Here is a 17,902-nt window from a genome sequence, read left to right on the forward strand (position 1 = left end):
ATATGAGGTGTTGCTCCTCCACCATGAGAGTGGCCTCATTATAGCACAAGAGGAGACTGTGGACCAACATGTCAAAGCAAGAATGGGAATAGAAATTAAAATGGTTGGCTATCAGGAAATTTTAATTTTGGGTGATGGAGAAGAGGTGCTGACAAAGCAATCCTCCAATTTACAATGGGTCTCACCAATGTAGAGGAGGCTGCATCAGGAGCATTGGACATAATAGATGACCTCAGCAGATTTGCAGGTTCATTGTTGCCTCATTTGGAAGGATTGTTTGGGGCCCTGAATGGAGGTGAGGGGGGGCAGGTGTAACACTTTGGCCGTATGCAGGGATATGGAGGGAGATTAGTGGGGAGGGATGAATGAACAAGGAAATCATTCACAACTGGTGGCCATTATCCAACATTCTGTAGACTCTGAAATAGATTTCACAAATTAGAGGGAAGCTCATGTAATCCATGTGAAAAAACCAGAGAGAATACAAAGAAATTAAAAGTATCTTGAATGTTACAATGAAAATGAAGATTTGGAGGATGCAATTGTCTAAAGCATTGACCACTGTAAATTGTCCCTAGGTGAGGGGTAGACCTGAGGTTTGGGGGTCAGTGTTGCTGGGATTGAGGGGAGAATAAAAGGTGGGATTAACGTAGAATTTATGTAAATGGGTGGCAATGGTCAACGTGGGCTTGTAATAGCTGTATTGTACTGCAGAGATATTGTTAGCGAGATAATTTGTTCTGTATTTTATTTAAAAACTTAAATTGTTACTCTATTAAATGGTAGTTTATATAGCTTTTAACTATTTCCAAGAAACTTCAGTCACTTAAATTTGCAGTCCCCATGCTCAGGCCTAGAAACAACAGAATGGGTTCCTCTTCTCCCCAGGCACCACTGTGTTGCGGAATGAGCATTTCTGTTCACTACAGCCAGAAGGTTCAGACTAGTTCTCTCCAAACCACCTCTGCTGTTTGCAATGGAAAGAACCATCAGAATCTCAGTCATTCAGGAGGGCAGCAAACACTGGCAGTGTTCTGGTCAGAGTACTTTTGCCTGTTCCTCAGAAGGACTGTTTTAGCACAGGGCACTGTGTCCACCAAAAGACCCTGTTGACAACTAGTAGTTTAGTTTTAATATTTGTTTTTTTAACCCTGTAGTTTACATTTGTATGTAAAGTTAGTTTATCAGTAATTTACTGGTTCACTCAGCTCATGAGATAACCAGCTAAATAACTGGTCACTGATAACTGTCAACTGATTTAGAACTCAAACGTAAACCTGTGGGATCTGCAAATGTACACTAACTGGCACTACACTGTGTGTAATAGCCCCATTTGTGCTGGGGGCTCTGTCTAGGCAACAGCAGTGCTGCAGATTTACTGTACAAATAAGGAAATACACAAGCTGATCATCAGAGAGTCAGTGATTCATGGCAAGATGCAGCACAGAAACAGGCCCTTTGCTCCATTAAGTCCATGTTGACCATTGACACCCATTTACATTAATTCTATGTTAATCCCACCTTTTATTCTCCCCTCAGTCCCAGCAACAATCCCCACACCTTAGGTCTACCCCTCACCCACACCCTAGGGACAATTTATAGTGGCCAATTAACCTACCAACCCGCCTTTGAGATTTGCGAGGAAGCCAGCGCACTCAGAGGAATCACATGTAGTCACAGCAAGAACATGCAAACACAACACAAACAGCACCCAAGCTGGGCCTCTGGGGCTGTGAGGCAGCGGTTGTACCTGCTACAGCACTGTGTTGGTGGTGTTCCTGGTTTCCGCTGACAGCCACGTGTCACCTGTGCTTGGGAGCTCAAGCAGCAGCTGACATTACACAAACTGAGTGTTGAATGGACGTCATTTTGCAGTGGGAGGTCAGAGGCTGCAGGCAGGGACCAGAAAAGGCTCAGCTCTGCAGGAAGACAGCAGCAGTTAATGGCAGATCCCAGTCACAAACACAATTCCAGTGAGGTACATCGTCCTCACTGCTGCAGGAGTCACCAGTGTCATAGAGAAAATGATATCCTGAATTGACTTCCTATCCTTAAGGATAGGCAACAGCACCTCTCCCACAATTATGTTCAAGAGTACTGCCCCACAAGACTGTGTCCTCAGCCCCTCCTCTACTCTCTGTACACTCCTGACTGTGTGGCCAGACTCTGCTCCAACTTCATCTACACGTTCATCTACACGTACCACTTCAGTGGATCACATCTCAAGTAGCAATCATTCCATTACCCAAGTGAATAGCAGGAGATAAGATGCAGCAAGCAGGGCCAGGATTATACAATAGACAATAACTAGTGCATGAAGGCAGAAACCTGACAGGAAAGCTTCTTTCCAACTGTGATAAGACTGCTGAACGGATCCTGACCTCCGTGGATCTGGGCCATACCTTCCAAATATCCGGATCTGACTTGCACTACCTTACTTTCCCTTTTCTATTTTCTAATTATGATTTATAATTTAAATTTTTATTATATTTACTTCGATTTGCACTTCAGGGAGCACAAAGCACAGAATCAAATATCACTGTGATGATTGTACACTCTAGTATCAATTGTTTGGTGACAATAAAGTTAAGTATTTAACTATTTGCTCACTAATATTTAAGTATTTGCTCACCAGCAGCCTGCTGGATCCCCTGCAGTTTGCCTACCGGGCAAATAGGTCAGTAGACGATGCAGTCAACCTGGGACTGCACTATATCCTGCAACATCTGGATCGTCCTGGGATCTATGCTTGGATGCTGTTTGTGGATTTCAGTTCGGCGTTTAACACCATCGTCCCTCATACCCTCTGCTCCAAATTGTCTCACCTTACTGTGCCACCTGACCTCTGCGATTGGATTTACAGCTTCCTGACCAACAGAAGTCAGCAGGTAAGGATGGGACAGGTCACCTCGGATATTCGAATCACCAACACTGGCGCCCCCCAGGGGTGTGTCCTCTCTCCACTGCTGTTCTCCCTCTACACCAATGACTGCACCTCCTCCAACCCCTATGTGAAGCTTTTGAAGTTTGCAGACGACACTACCATCATCGGACTCATCCAGAATAGTGATGAGTCTGCATATCGACAGCAGGTGGACCAACTGGCGCTCTGGTGCAGTCGGAACAATCTGGAGCTGAACACGCTCAAGACAAAGGAGATGATAGTGGATTTCAGGAGACATCCCCCTGCTATGTCTCCCCTCACAGTCCTCAGCAGCCCTGTGTCCACCGTGGAGAACTTCAGGTTCCTGGGAACCACCATCTCTCAGGATCTGAAGTGGGAGCAGAACATCAGCTCCATCCTGAAGAAGGCCCAGCAGCGGATGTATTTCCTGCGGCTCTTGAGGAAATACGGTCTGCCTCAGGAATTGCTGCTGCAGTTCTACACTGCAGTCATTGAGTCTGTCCTGTGCACCTCCATCAATGTGTGGTTTGGAGCCGCCACCAAGCAGGATAGAACCAGACTACGGCGCACAGTGAGGACTGCCGAGCGCATCATTGGAGCCTCCCTGCCCTCTATTGTGGACCTGTACTCTTCCAAGTTGAAGAAGAGGGCGGGGAACATCATAAAGGACTCCTCCCGTCCTGCGCATGGACTGTTTGATCTGCTTCCATCTGGTAGGCGCTTCAGATCCCTCCAGACTAAGACTAATAGGCACTGGAGAAGTTTTTTCCCTACTGCGGTCACTTTGCTGAACAGTTAACTGCCGGTTAACTGTCGGCTAACTATTACTTGGATTGCACTACCTGTATGTATAATCTATATTTTCATTTATATTTATCATTATTATTGTTATGAGCAGAGAGACAACATCTGCCGGAAGTAAATTCCTTGTATGTGCATAGGTACTTGGCGATTAAAGTCTGATTCTGATTCTGAAGTAAGTAAAAAGGAGCAGAAACCACAAGTGTTGGACAACAAACCTGATATAAGTTTATCGCAAACAGTCAGTCTCTTTTTCAGGCTGGAAATTCCGAATACTAGAGGTCAAGGCAGAGCTTTAACGGGAGAGGGAGATGTTTAAAGGGGACATGAGGCATAGGTTTTCCTACACTGTGCCTGGAACATGCTGCTTAGTGGAGGTGGTGGAAGTAGACTGGAAGCAATATTTACAACATTTAGAAAGATACATGAACAGGCAAGGAGTGGAGGGATATGGACAGAGGGGTTAGTGTAAGTTACCATTTTGCTTGACACAGATGTGCGCTGAAGGGCCCAATCCTATGACGTTCGGTAAGGGTCAGATGGGTGAGGAGTCTGGAGAAGGAGACAGTTACATTCTGAAATCCTTTTACCTTTTTGGGCCAACGTCAGGAAATGGAGCTAAATGCTAATTCCACAGGCTAGACGTAGGCCCATGCTGACAAGGACCTCTTATCTCTGGAATTAGCTCAGTGAATCTCTTTCGGATTGCCTCGCCCCCACCTCACACCCCACCGCCCTATCAGTATATCCTTTCTTAAATAAAAGGACCAAACCTATGCATGGTTCTTTGGATGTATTGACTCTAGCAGTTGTACGGGCATTGGTGAGATCACACCTGGAATACTGTGTGCAATTCCAGCCACCATCTAGTGGATGTTGTTCAGGTAGAGACACCAAAAGGTTTGCAAGAATGCTAGCAGGAATGGACGGTTTTAAATGTAAGGAGAGACTGGACAAGCTGGGACTGTTTTCCTGGCTGAGGGGTGATCTTATGGAGATTTAAAAAATCATCAGGGGCATATGGTCTCAGTCTTTTTCCCTAGGTAGGGGGGTCTAAAAGCAGTGGGCACAGGTTTAAGGTGAGAAGGGACAGATTTAAAGTCAAACTAAGGGGCGAGTTTCTCACACAGAGGGTGCCAGGTATATGAAAAAGCTGCCAGTGGAAGTGTTTGTAATTTTTTATAATTACAAAATTTACAAGACATTTGGATATGTACCAGACAGGAGATATTTAGAGGGATATGGTCACAAGCAGGTGTGACTAGCCTGGTCACACGTCTTCGATCAGCGTGTATGAGCTTCCGGGCTTAGGACGTGTTCCCTTGTGCAGCACAGAGTCAGACAGAAATGAAACAAGCTCTTTGACACAACCTGCTGTGCCAAACTAATTAAACTAATGATATCTAACCCCTTATGCCTGTATATGGCCCATGTCCCACCATTCCCTACACATGCTTTAAAGAGCCCTTATACATTACTATCATATTTGCCTCCACCACTACTCTGGAAAAAAAAAATCTAGCCCTAAACATCTCTTTTGACCAACTTCTCCTCTAGTGTTAGACATTTTGACTCTTGGAAAAAGATTGCAGCTGTGTATCTATGTCTAATAATTTTATAAAGATAGAAAAACTACAGCACAATACAGCGCATAAACCTCTATCAGGTCTCCCCTCAACCTCTGCCACTCCAGAAAAAACAACCCGAGTTCGTCCAGCCTCTCCTGAGCCCTCTCTATCCCTCTAAACATTACCTGTTTGTGTACCTTTGAAATGTTGTTGGTATATCTGACTCATCCACTTCCTCTGTCAGTTCATTCCATATTCTGATCACCCTCTGGCTGCCTTACTTGCTTCTCAGGTTACTATTAGATTCTTTCATAGAAACATAGAAAACCTACAGCACAACACAGGCCCTTTGGCCCACAATGCTCTGCTGAATATGTACTTACTTTAGAAATTACCTAGCCCTCTATTTTTCTAAGCTCTATGTACCTATCCAGGAGTCTCTTAAAAGACCCTATCATATCTGCCTCCACCACCATCGCCAGCAGCCCATTCCACGCACTCACCACTTACTGCGTAAAAAAACTTACCCCTGACATCTTCACTGTACCTACTTCCAAGCACCTTAAAACTGTGCCCTCTCGTGCTAGCCATTTCAGCCCTGGGAAAAAGCCTCTGACTATTGATATGATCAATGCCTCTCATCATCTTATACACCTCTATCAGGTCACTTCTCATCATCCTCCTCTCCAAGGAGAAAAGGCCGAGCTCATTCAACCTGTTCTCATAAGGCATGCTTCCCAATCTAGGCAACATCCTTGTAAATCTCCTCTGCATTCTTTCTATGGCTTCCACATCCTTCCTGTGCTGACCTTTCCTCTCCCTCGTGAAAACTTATTTTATTTTCTGAGATACAGCACAGAATCAGCCCTTCAAGCTGGGCTGCCCAGCAATCTCCCGATTTACTCCGAGCCTAATCGCAGGGCAATTTACAATGAGCAATTAATCCACCAAACAGTACGTCTTTAAACTGTGGGAGGAAACCCACATGGTCACGTCAAGAACATACAAACTCCTTATAGTCAGCACAGGGAAATAAACCTGAGTCGCAATGTGCTAACCACTATGTTACCGTATCACCCAAATCTACGCCCTTTAGTATTTCATTTCCCAACCCTGTGAAAAATACTGTGTACAATTTACCCTGTCTATCATTTTATACCTCCAGAATGTCACCCCTCAACCTCCTATCCATCAATGGAAAAAGTACCAACTGCACCAGCTTCTCTCCATGACTCTGTCCCTCCAATCCCGGTAACATCCTCATAAATCTCCTCTGGTTCTTTCCAACTTAATGACATCTTTTCTATATTTGGATGACCAAACCTGAACACAATATTCGAAGCATTGGAATGTGAGGTTCTGGGTTCTGGTTGGGGTTCTGGCTAGGCTCATGACAAATGGTGTGGTACACCAAACTGGGACAGACATCATGTGTAACCACACCATCCATGACCATTCGTCTATGACCAGACTATGACTGCACTGTCCATGAATAGTCTGTGTCCGCTCTGTTCATGAGCAGTCCATAACTGCAGCAGCCGTGACCTGTTTGTGACTACATCGTCCATGGCCACTCCATCTGTGACATGACCAAACAGTTGTGGCCTGTCCATGACCCACCCATTCCTGAACACACCATCATTCATGATGAGTCTGTAATTCACCAAAGTCCACTATCCGTAACTATACTGTGACTGCACCATGATCGCATCAACCATGACCATACCATTTTTGTGACCATACCATCCATAACCACAACATCATTGCACAATCTGTGAACACACAGTCTATAAACACATCATCCATAAATGCGCTAACTACCCATGTAAATGCACTGTCGTGACCAGCCTGTGACCTCTCTGTGTTCACAGTGAACCTGACAGTGGTGTGGGCAGACTGATTGCCTCAAATGGCTATGTTTAGAAACAGAAAGCTCTCAGGTGTGAGCTGCTGCCTCTCATTGAATTAGCTGCTGCCAGCACTGAATTCACCGCACAAACACTCACCTCTCCCCCACCACTTCCAGCTTCCTGCACGCCCGGCGTCACAGATCAGTCACTCCCAGGACCAGGCACTGCTGGTAAACTGGCTGCCCCCTCACTGTGACCAGCACACACACGCACACAGCTGCAGGCTGCTGACAGCTGACCCGGCTCTCCCCACACAATCCCCCAGGCTGAGAGAGGAGGGCAGCTCATTACCATAATGTAGGAGAGCGGAGGCCGGCTCTTGTGTAGACGGAGCCGCTGACCGTTCCAGCCCCTGCAGTCAGCAGTCACCTGATCAGAAACAGAGAGAGACACGGGGAGGAGCAGTTGTGACCACAGCCCCAGCCTCTTCTCAGTGAACAGGGCCGAGATCCTGAGCAGCCCTGCCTCTCACAGCACTCCCCAGGGCCCTCAATCTCAGCACTGCAGGCATAAAAACATACACACACAGAAACACACAGACTGTCACACATAGAGAAAACTTACACACACACACACACACACACAGAAACACACAGACTGTCACACATAGAGAAAACTTACACACACACACACACACACACACACACAGACTGTCACACATAGAGAAAACTTACACACACACACACACACACACACAGACTGTCACACATAGAGAAAACTTACACACACACACACACACACACACACACACAGAAACACACAGACTGTCACACACACACACACACACTGTCACACACACACACACACACAGACACAGAAACACACAGACTGTCACACACACACACACACACACACACACACACACACACACACACACACACACACACACACACACACACACACACACACACACACACACACACACACTTCACACCAATGGGCAGGGCTGTGTGCCCAATAGTAACAATCCTGTCATGCCACAGCAGACCATACATGAGGGGAGAGGCAGAGGGCAGTTGGGAACTCTATTTTCACACACTGAAGTACAGTGTCGCATTGAACCCAAGACCAAGCTCACACTGGCTCACTCATTCACGCTGTCTCTCTTTCTCTTTCTCTGTTATACTCACTGCCTCGTTCTCTCTCTCATGCACTCCGCCACTCTCACCTTCTCTCCTTAGAATGAGTCATAGAATACTACAGCACAGAAACAGGCCCTTCAGCCCAACTAGTCTATGCCAACCCCCCTCTCCACCCACCCCACATGGGAAGAGAAGTGAGATGTCCTGACACATATTGACTAAAGGCGAGATGTTGGCAGTGTTGGGCTCATCCACTGAAAGGTTGGTCACCTGGCCAGGCTCATTACTGAAAACCAGATCCAGTACAGCCCCTCCTCTTGTGGGACTATCTACATGTCGATTTTAAAACCCTCCGGGATGCACCTAACAAATTCTGCCCGACCTGAACCACTTGCACTAAGAAGATTCAAATTGATATTAGGGAAGTTGAAGTTCCCACATTTCAACAACCCTATTGTTTTTACACCTTTTCTTAATCTGCCAGCATATTTGTTCCTCGATGTCCTGAGGTGGGGGCAGAGTGATGGCACTTTTCCTATTTTTGACTTCTACCCATATAGACTCATTTGGTGAGCCTTCCATTATGTCCACTCTGAGTGCCACTGGTGATATTGTCCCTTAGCTGCAGTGCAATTCCCCCACCTATTTTACCTGCTATTTTATCCCGATTGTTTCTAAAAATAACAAAATTCTGGTACACTAAGTGCCCATTCCTGTCCCTTTCTCAACTGTCTTTGTAATAATCACACCATCATCCCATGTACAGATCCATACTCTGTTCATCACCTTTACCCATAATTCTCCTAGCATTAAAATACACATATCATTCTATCATATCATATCTGATCACTGCCTGTTTTTACATTGTCCATCCCTCCACTTTCTGACCTGGTGCTCTGGTTACACTAGGAAACCTCACGGCTAGGATATCGGTTCCCTTCTAGTTTAAATGTAATCCACCTGTCTAGTAGAGGTCACCTCCATTCCAGAACAAGTTCCAATGATCCATGAACCCAAGACCCTGCTCCCTGCACTAGTTCCTCAGACACTCATTCTTCCGTACTATCATCCTATTCTTGCCCAAACTAGTACGTGGCATCAGGTGTAGTCCAGAGGTTACTACCTTTTAGGTCCTGCTCTTCACCCTCTTTCCTAACTCCCTATATTCTCTGAGCAGGATCTCTTTTTCCTTTCTACCAATGTCACACCCAAACTCTGGTTGCTCACCCTCCATTTTGAGAATATTCTGCAGCCTCTCTGAGACATCCTGGTGCCTAGCACCTGGGAGACACACGTCTCTTTCACAGCCACAGAATCTCTTGTTCAGCCCCCTAACTATCAAGTTTCCTATCACTATTGCTCTGCCTTACTTATCCTTCCCTGCTGAGCCTCAGTTACTTTATTTCATTTTTAGTGACAACAGTTAGTTCGACAAGAAAGCAGAAAGATAGGTTGATTGGGGTCTGGTAGATCAGAGGGAATACAAAGGGGCATAATTCTAGGGTGATTGGGGATAATTATAGGGGGGATGTCAGAGGCAAATTCTTTGCACAAAGAGTGGTGGGTGAGTGGAAGAGGCAGTGACATTAGGAGCATTTAAGAAAGTCTGAAGTAGCCACATGGATGAGAAGAAAAATGGAGGGATACGTTATGAGGGAAGGGCTAAATCAATCAGAGTAAGATGAAAGGTTGGCACAATATCATGGATGGAGTGAAGGGCCTGTACTATGCTGTAGTGTTCTATGTATATGGATGAGAGGGTTATGGTCCACGTATGGATTGATGGGACCATGCAGAATAATATATTAGCACACACTGGATGGGTCAAAGGGCCTGTTTCTCTGCTGTAGTGCTCAATGATACTATAACTGTTCTGAGCAGGGCAGTGGGCATTGTCTACATAGAGCAGCAAGGCTTTTCACAAGGGGTTGTTCAGGAGGTTGCAGGAAAGCTAGACCAAATGGCATCTATGATGGCAAGATTGACCTTGTAGACAGTGAAGCGGTTGGGTTATAATTCACACTGGTAACCCATGACCAGTAATGTGTCACATGGATTGGTGCTGGGTCTCCTATTGTTTATTTTGTATATATATATATTAGTGATTTGGATGAAAATCTAGGTATTATGGTAAGTTTCAAGTTGATGTTGTGTACAGTGAAGAAGGCTATCAAAGGTTAGAACAGTATTTAGATCAATTGGGAAAGTGGCCCAAGGAATGGCAGATAAGACTTAAATCTGACCAGGAATGGCAGATAGGATTTAACAGACAAGGAATGGCAGATAGCATTTAACAGACAAGGAATGACAGATAGTACTTAACAGACAAGGAATGGCAGATAGGATTTAACAGACAAGGAATGGCAAATAGGATTTAACTCAGACAAGGAATGGCAGATAGGATTTAACAGACAAGGAATGACAGATAGGATTTAACAGACAAGGAATGGCAAATAGGATTTAACAGACAAGGAATGACAGATAGGATTTAACAGACAAGGAATGGCAGATAGGATTTAACAGACAAGGAATGGCAGATAGGATTTAACTCAAACAAGGAATGGCAGATAGGATTTAACAGACAAGGAATGGCAGATAGGATTTAACAGACAAGGAATGGCAGATAGGATTTAACTCAAACAAGGAATGGCAGATAGGATTTAACAGACAAGGAATGGCAAATAGGATTTAACTCAGACGAGGAATGGCAGATAGGATTTAACTCAGACGAGGAATGGCAGATAAGATTTAACTCAGACAAGGAATGGCAGATAGGATTTAAATCAGACGAGGAATGGCAGATAAGATTTAACTCAGACAAGGAATGGCAGATAGGATTTAACAGACGAGGAATGGCAGATAGGATTTAACTCTGACAAGGAATGACAGATAGGATTTAACAGACTAGGAATGGCAGATAGCATTTAACAGACAAGGAATGACAGATAGGATTTAACAGACAAGGAATGGCAGATAGGATTTAACTCAGATAAGGAATGGCAGATAGGATTTAACAGACAAGGAATGGCAGATAGGATTTAAAAGACAAGGAATGACAGATAGGATTTAACTCAGACAAGGAATGGCAGATAGGATTTAACAGACAAGGAATGACAGATAGGATTTAACAGTCAAGGAATGGCAGATAGGATTTAACTCTGACAAGGAATGACAGATAGGATTTAACAGACTAGGAATGGCAGATAGGATTTAACTCAGACAAGGAATGGCAAATAGGATTTAACCCTGACAAGGAATGACAGACAGGATTTAACAGACAAGGAATGGCAGATAGGATTTAACTCAGACAAGGAATGGCAGATAGGATTTAACAGACAAGGAATGGCAGATAGGATTTAACTCAGACAAGGAATAGCAGATAGGATTTAACAGACGAGGAATGGCAGATAGGATTTAACTCAGACAAGGAATGACATATAGGATTTAACAGACAAGGAATGACAGATAGGATTTAACTCTGACAAGGAATGGCAGATAGGATTTAACTCAGACAAGGAATGGCAGATAAGATTTAACTTAGACAAGGAATGCAGATAGGATTTAACAGACAAGGAATGGCAGATAGGATTTAACTCAGACAAGGAATGGCAGATAGGATTTAACAGACAAGGAATGACAGATAGGATTTAACTTAGACAAGGAAAGCAGATAGGATTTAACAGACAAGGAATGGCAGATAGGATTTAACTCAAACAAGGAATGGCAGATAGGATTTAACAGACAAGGAATGGCAGATAGGATTTAACAGACAAGGAATGGCAGATAGGATTTAACTCAGACGAGGAATGGCAGATAAGATTTAACTCAGACAAGGAATGGCAGATAGGATTTAACTCAGACGAGGAATGGCAGATAAGATTTAACTCAGACGAGGAATGGCAGATAAGATTTAACTCAGACAAGGAATGGCAGATAGGATTTAACTCAGACGAGGAATGGCAGATAAGATTTAACTCAGACAAGGAATGGCAGATAGGATTTAACTCAGACGAGGAATGGCAGATAAGATTTAACTCAGACAAGGAATGGCAGATAGGATTTAACAGACGAGGAATGGCAGATAGGATTTAACTCAGACAAGGAATGGCAGATAGGATTTAACAGACGAGGAATGGCAGATAGGATTTAACTCAGACAAGGAATGGCAAATAGGATTTAACTCTGACAAGGAATGACAGATAGGATTTAACTCTGACAAGGAATGACAGATAGGATTTAACAGTCAAGGAATGGCAGATAGGATTTAACTCTGACAAGGAATGACAGATAGGATTTAACAGACTAGGAATGGCAGATAGCATTTAACAGACAAGGAATGACAGATAGGACTTAACAGACAAGGAATGGCAGATAGGATTTAACAGACAAGGAATGACAGATAGGATTTAACAGACAAGGAATGGCAGATAGGATTTAACTCAGATAAGGAATAGCAGATAGGATTTAACAGACAAGGAATGACAGATAGGACTTAACAGACAAGGAATGGCAGATAGGATTTAACTCAGACAAGGAATGACAGATAGTATTTAACAGACAAGGAATGGCAGATAGGATTTAACTCAGACAAGGAATGGCAGATAAGATTTAACTCAGACAAGGAATGGCAGATAGGATTTAACTCAGACGAGGAATGGCAGATAAGATTTAACTCAGACAAGGAATGGCAGATAGGATTTAACAGACGAGGAATGGCAGATAGGATTTAACTCAGACAAGGAATGGCAAATAGGATTTAACTCTGACAAGGAATGACAGATAGGATTTAATTCAGACAAGGAATGGCAGATAGGATTTAACTCAGACAAGGAATGGCAAATAGGATTTAACCCTGACAAGGAATGACAGATAGGATTTAACTCTGATAAGGAATGACAGATAGGATTTAACAGTCAAGGAATGGCAGATAGGATTTAACTCTGACAAGGAATGACAGATAGCATTTAACAGACAAGGAATGGCAGATAGCATTTAACAGACAAGGAATGACAGATAGGATTTAACTCAGACAAGGAATGACAGATAGGATTTAACAGACAAGGAATGGCAGATAGGATTTAACAGACAAGGAATGGCAGATAGGATTTAACTCAGACGAGGAATGGCAGATAAGATTCATCTCAGACAAGGAATGGCAGATAGGATTTAACTCAGACGAGGAATGGCAGATAAGATTTAACTCAGACGAGGAATAGCAGATAAGATTTAACTCAGACAAGGAATGGCAGATAGGATTTAACTCAGACGAGGAATGGCAGATAAGATTTAACTCAGACGAGGAATGGCAGATAGGATTTAACTCAAACGAGGAATGGCAGATAAGATTTAACTCAGACAAGGAATGGCAGATAAGATTTAAATCAGACGAGCAATGGCAGATAAGATTTAACTCAGACAAGGAATGGCAGATAGGATTTAACTCAGATGAGGAATGGCAGATAAGATTTAACTCAGACAAGGAATGGCAGATAGGATTTAACAGACGAGGAATGGCAGATAGGATTTAACTCTGACAAGGAATGACAGATAGGATTTAACAGACTAGGAATGGCAGATAGCATTTAACAGACAAGGAATGACAGATAGGATTTAACAGACAAGGAATGGCAGATAGGATTTAACTCAGACAAGGAATGACAGATAGGATTTAACAGACAAGGAATGGCAGATAGGATTTAACTCAGATAAGGAATAGCAGATAGGATTTAACTCAGACAAGGAATGGCAGATAGGATTTAACAGACAAGGAATGGCAGATAGGATTTAACTCAAACAAGGAATGGCAGATAAGATTTAACTCAGACAAGGAATGGCAGATAGGATTTAACAGACAAGGAATGGCAGATAGGATTTAACTCAAACAAGGAATGGCAGATAGGATTTAACAGACAAGGAATGGCAGATAGGATTTAACAGACAAGGAATGGCAGATAGGATTTAACTCAGACGAGGAATGGCAGATAAGATTTAACTCAGACGAGGAATGGCAGATAAGATTTAACTCAGACAAGGAATGGCAGATAGGATTTAACTCAGACAAGGAATGGCAGATAGGATTTAACTCAGACGAGGAATGGCAGATAAGATTTAACTCAGACGAGGAATGGCAGATAAGATTTAACTCAGACAAAGAATGGCAGATAGGATTTAACTCAGACAAGGAATGGCAGATAGGATTTAACTCAGATAAGGAATAGCAGATAGGATTTAACAGACAAGGAATGACAGATAGGACTTAACAGACAAGGAATGGCAGATAGGATTTAAATCAGACAAGGAATGACAGATAGGATTTAACAGACAAGGAATGGCAGATAGGATTTAACTCAGATAAGGAATGGCAGATAGGATTTAACAGACAAGGAATGGCAGATAGGATTTAACTCTGACAAGGAATGACAGATAGGATTTAACTCTGACAAGGAATGACAGATAGGATTGAACAGTCAAGGAATGGCAGATAGGATTTAACTCTGACTAGGAATGACAGATAGGACTTAACAGACTAGGAATGGCAGATAGCATTTAACAGACAAGGAATGACAGATAGGACTTAACAGGCAAGGAATGGCAGATAGGATTTAACTCAGACAAGGAATGACAGATAGGATTTAACAGACAAGGAATGGCAGATAGGATTTAACTCAGATAAGGAATAGCAGATAGGATTTAACAGACAAGGAATGACAGATAGGACTTAACAGACAAGGAATGGCAGATAGGATTTAACTCAGACAAGGAATGACAGATAGGATTTAACAGACAAGGAATGGCAGATAGGATTTAACTCAGACAAGGAATGGCAGATAAGATTTAACTCAGACAAGGAATGGCAGATAGGATTTAACAGACAAGGAATGGCAGATAGGATTTAACTCAAACAAGGAATGGCAGATAGGATTTAACAGACAAGGAATGGCAGATAGGATTTAACAGACAAGGAATGGCAGATAGGATTTAACTCAGACGAGGAATGGCAGATAAGATTTAACTCAGACAAGGAATGGCAGATAGGATTAAACTCAGACGAGGAATGGCAGATAAGATTTAACTCAGACAAGGAATGGCAGATAATATTTAACTCAGACAAGGAATGGCAGATAGGATTTAACTCAGACAAGGAATGGCAGATAGGATTTCACTCAGACGAGGAATGGCAGATAAGATTTAACTCAGACGAGGAATGGCAGATAAGATTTAACTCAGACAAGGAATGGCAGATAGGATTTAACTCAGACGAGGAATGGCAGATAAGATTTAACTCAGACGAGGAATGGCAGATAAGATTTAACTCAGACAAGGAATGGCAGATAGGATTTAACTCAGACAAGGAATGGCAGATAGGATTTAACTCAGACGAGGAATGGCAGATAAGATTTAACTCAGACGAGGAATGGCAGATAAGATTTAACTCAGACAAGGAATGGCAGATAGGATTTAACTCAGATAAGGAATAGCAGATAGGATTTAACAGACAAGGAATGGCAGATAGGATTTAACTCAGACAAGGAATGACAGATAGTATTTAACAGACAAGGAATGGCAGATAGGATTTAACTCAGACAAGGAATGGCAGATAAGATTTAACTCAGACAAGGAATGACAGATAGGATTTAACAGACAAGGAATGGCAGATAGGATTTAACTCAGATAAGGAATGGCAGATAGGATTTAGCAGACAAGGAATGGCAGATAGGATTTAACAGTCAAGGAATGGCAGATAGGATTTAACTCTGACAAGGAATGACAGATAGGATTTAACAGACTAGGAATGGCAGATAGCATTTAACACAGACAAGGAATGACAGATAGGATTTAACAGACAAGGAATGGCAGATAGGATTTAACTCAGATAAGGAATGGCAGATAGGATTTAACAGACAAGGAATGGCAGATAGGATTTGACAGTCAAGGAATGGCAGATAGGATTTAAATCAGACAAGGAATGACAGATAGGATTTAACAGACAAGGAATGGCAGATAGGATTTAACTCAGATAAGGAATGGCAGATAGGATTTAACAGACAAGGAATGGCAGATAGGATTTAACAGTCAAGGAATGGCAGATAGGATTTAACAGTCAAGGAATGGCAGATAGGATTTAACAGTCAAGGAATGGCAGATAGGATTTAACTCTGACAAGGAATGACAGATAGGATTTAACAGACAAGGAATGGCAGATAGGATTTAACAGACAAGGAATGGCAGATAGGATTTAACTCAGACGCGGAATGGCAGATAAGATTTAACTCAGACGAGGAATGGCAGATAAGATTTAACTCAGACGAGGAATGGCAGATAGGATTTAACTCAGACGAGGAATGGCAGATAAGATTTAACTCAGACAAGGAATGGCAGATAGGATTTAACTCAAACGAGGAATGGCAGATAAGATTTAACTCAGACAAGGAATGGCAGATAAGATTTAAATCAGACGAGCAATGGCAGATAAGATTTAACTCAGACAAGGAATGGCAGATAGGATTTAACTCAGATGAGGCATGGCAGATAAGATTTAACTCAGACAAGGAATGGCAGATAGGATTTAACAGACGAGGAATGGCAGATAGGATTTAACTCTGACAAGGAATGACAGATAGGATTTAACAGACTAGGAATGGCAGATAGCATTTAACAGACAAGGAATGACAAATAGGATTTAACAGACAAGGAATGGCAGATAGGATTTAACTCAGACAAGGAATGACAGATAGGATTTAACAGACAAGGAATGGTAGATAGGATTTAACTCAGATAAGGAATAGCAGATAGGATTTAACAGACAAGGAATGACAGATAGGACTTAACAGACAAGGAATGGCAGATAGGATTTAACTCAGACAAGGAATGACAGATAGGATTTAACAGACAAGGAATGGCAGATAGGATTTAACAGACAAGGAATGGCAGATAGGATTTAACAGACAAGGAATGGCAGATAGGATTTAACTCAGACGAGGAATGGCAGATAAGATTTAACTCAGACGAGGAATGGCAGATAAGATTTAACTCAGACAAGGAATGGCAGATAGGATTTAACTCAGACAAGGAATGGCAGATAGGATTTAACTCAGACGAGGAATGGCAGATAAGATTTAACTCAGACGAGGAATGGCAGATAAGATTTAACTCAGACAAGGAATGGCAGATAGGATTTAACTCAGACAAGGAATGGCAGATAGGATTTAACTCAGACGAGGAATGGCAGATAAGATTTAACTCAGACGAGGAATGGCAGATAAGATTTAACTCAGACAAGGAATGGCAGATAGGATTTAACTCAGACAAGGAATGGCAGATAGGATTTAACTCAGATAAGGAATAGCAGATAGGATTTAACAGACAAGGAATGACAGATAGGACTTAACAGACAAGGAATGGCAGATAGGATTTAAATCAGACAAGGAATGACAGATAGGATTTAACAGACAAGGAATGGCAGATAGGATTTAACTCAGATAAGGAATGGCAGATAGGATTTAACAGACAAGGAATGGCAGATAGGATTTAACTCTGACAAGGAATGACAGATAGGATTTAACTCTGACAAGGAATGGCAGATAGGATTGAACAGTCAAGGAATGGCAGATAGGATTTAACTCTGACTAGGAATGA

The 17,902-nt window shown here is 42.7% G+C and overlaps 1 protein-coding gene across 11 annotated transcripts in view; it reads right to left on the reverse strand.

The window, feature by feature from the left end:
- Nucleotides 1-7,649, reverse strand: part of dok4 (docking protein 4) — a 96,667-nt gene extending 89,018 nt beyond the window's left edge. For 3 of the 11 annotated variants that reach the window (XM_073069592.1, XM_073069590.1, XM_073069599.1), the window contains exons 1-2: nt 7,281-7,456; nt 1,751-1,919 (exon numbers count right to left, since the gene is read on the reverse strand). Coding sequence is in view for 1 of the 11 variants with exons in the window: in XM_073069601.1 (XP_072925702.1) it covers nt 7,476-7,478 (3 nt within the window). In the remaining 10 variants the exon portion in view is untranslated. The other 8 variants (XM_073069598.1, XM_073069594.1, XM_073069593.1 and 5 more) reach the window with 5 other exon arrangements.
- Between the last annotated feature and the right edge of the window lie 10,253 nt (nt 7,650-17,902).

The sequence above is a fragment of the Hemitrygon akajei genome, chromosome 17 (assembly GCF_048418815.1).
Source record: "Hemitrygon akajei chromosome 17, sHemAka1.3, whole genome shotgun sequence".
In the NCBI taxonomy this organism is placed as follows: Eukaryota; Metazoa; Chordata; class Chondrichthyes; order Myliobatiformes; family Dasyatidae; genus Hemitrygon; species Hemitrygon akajei.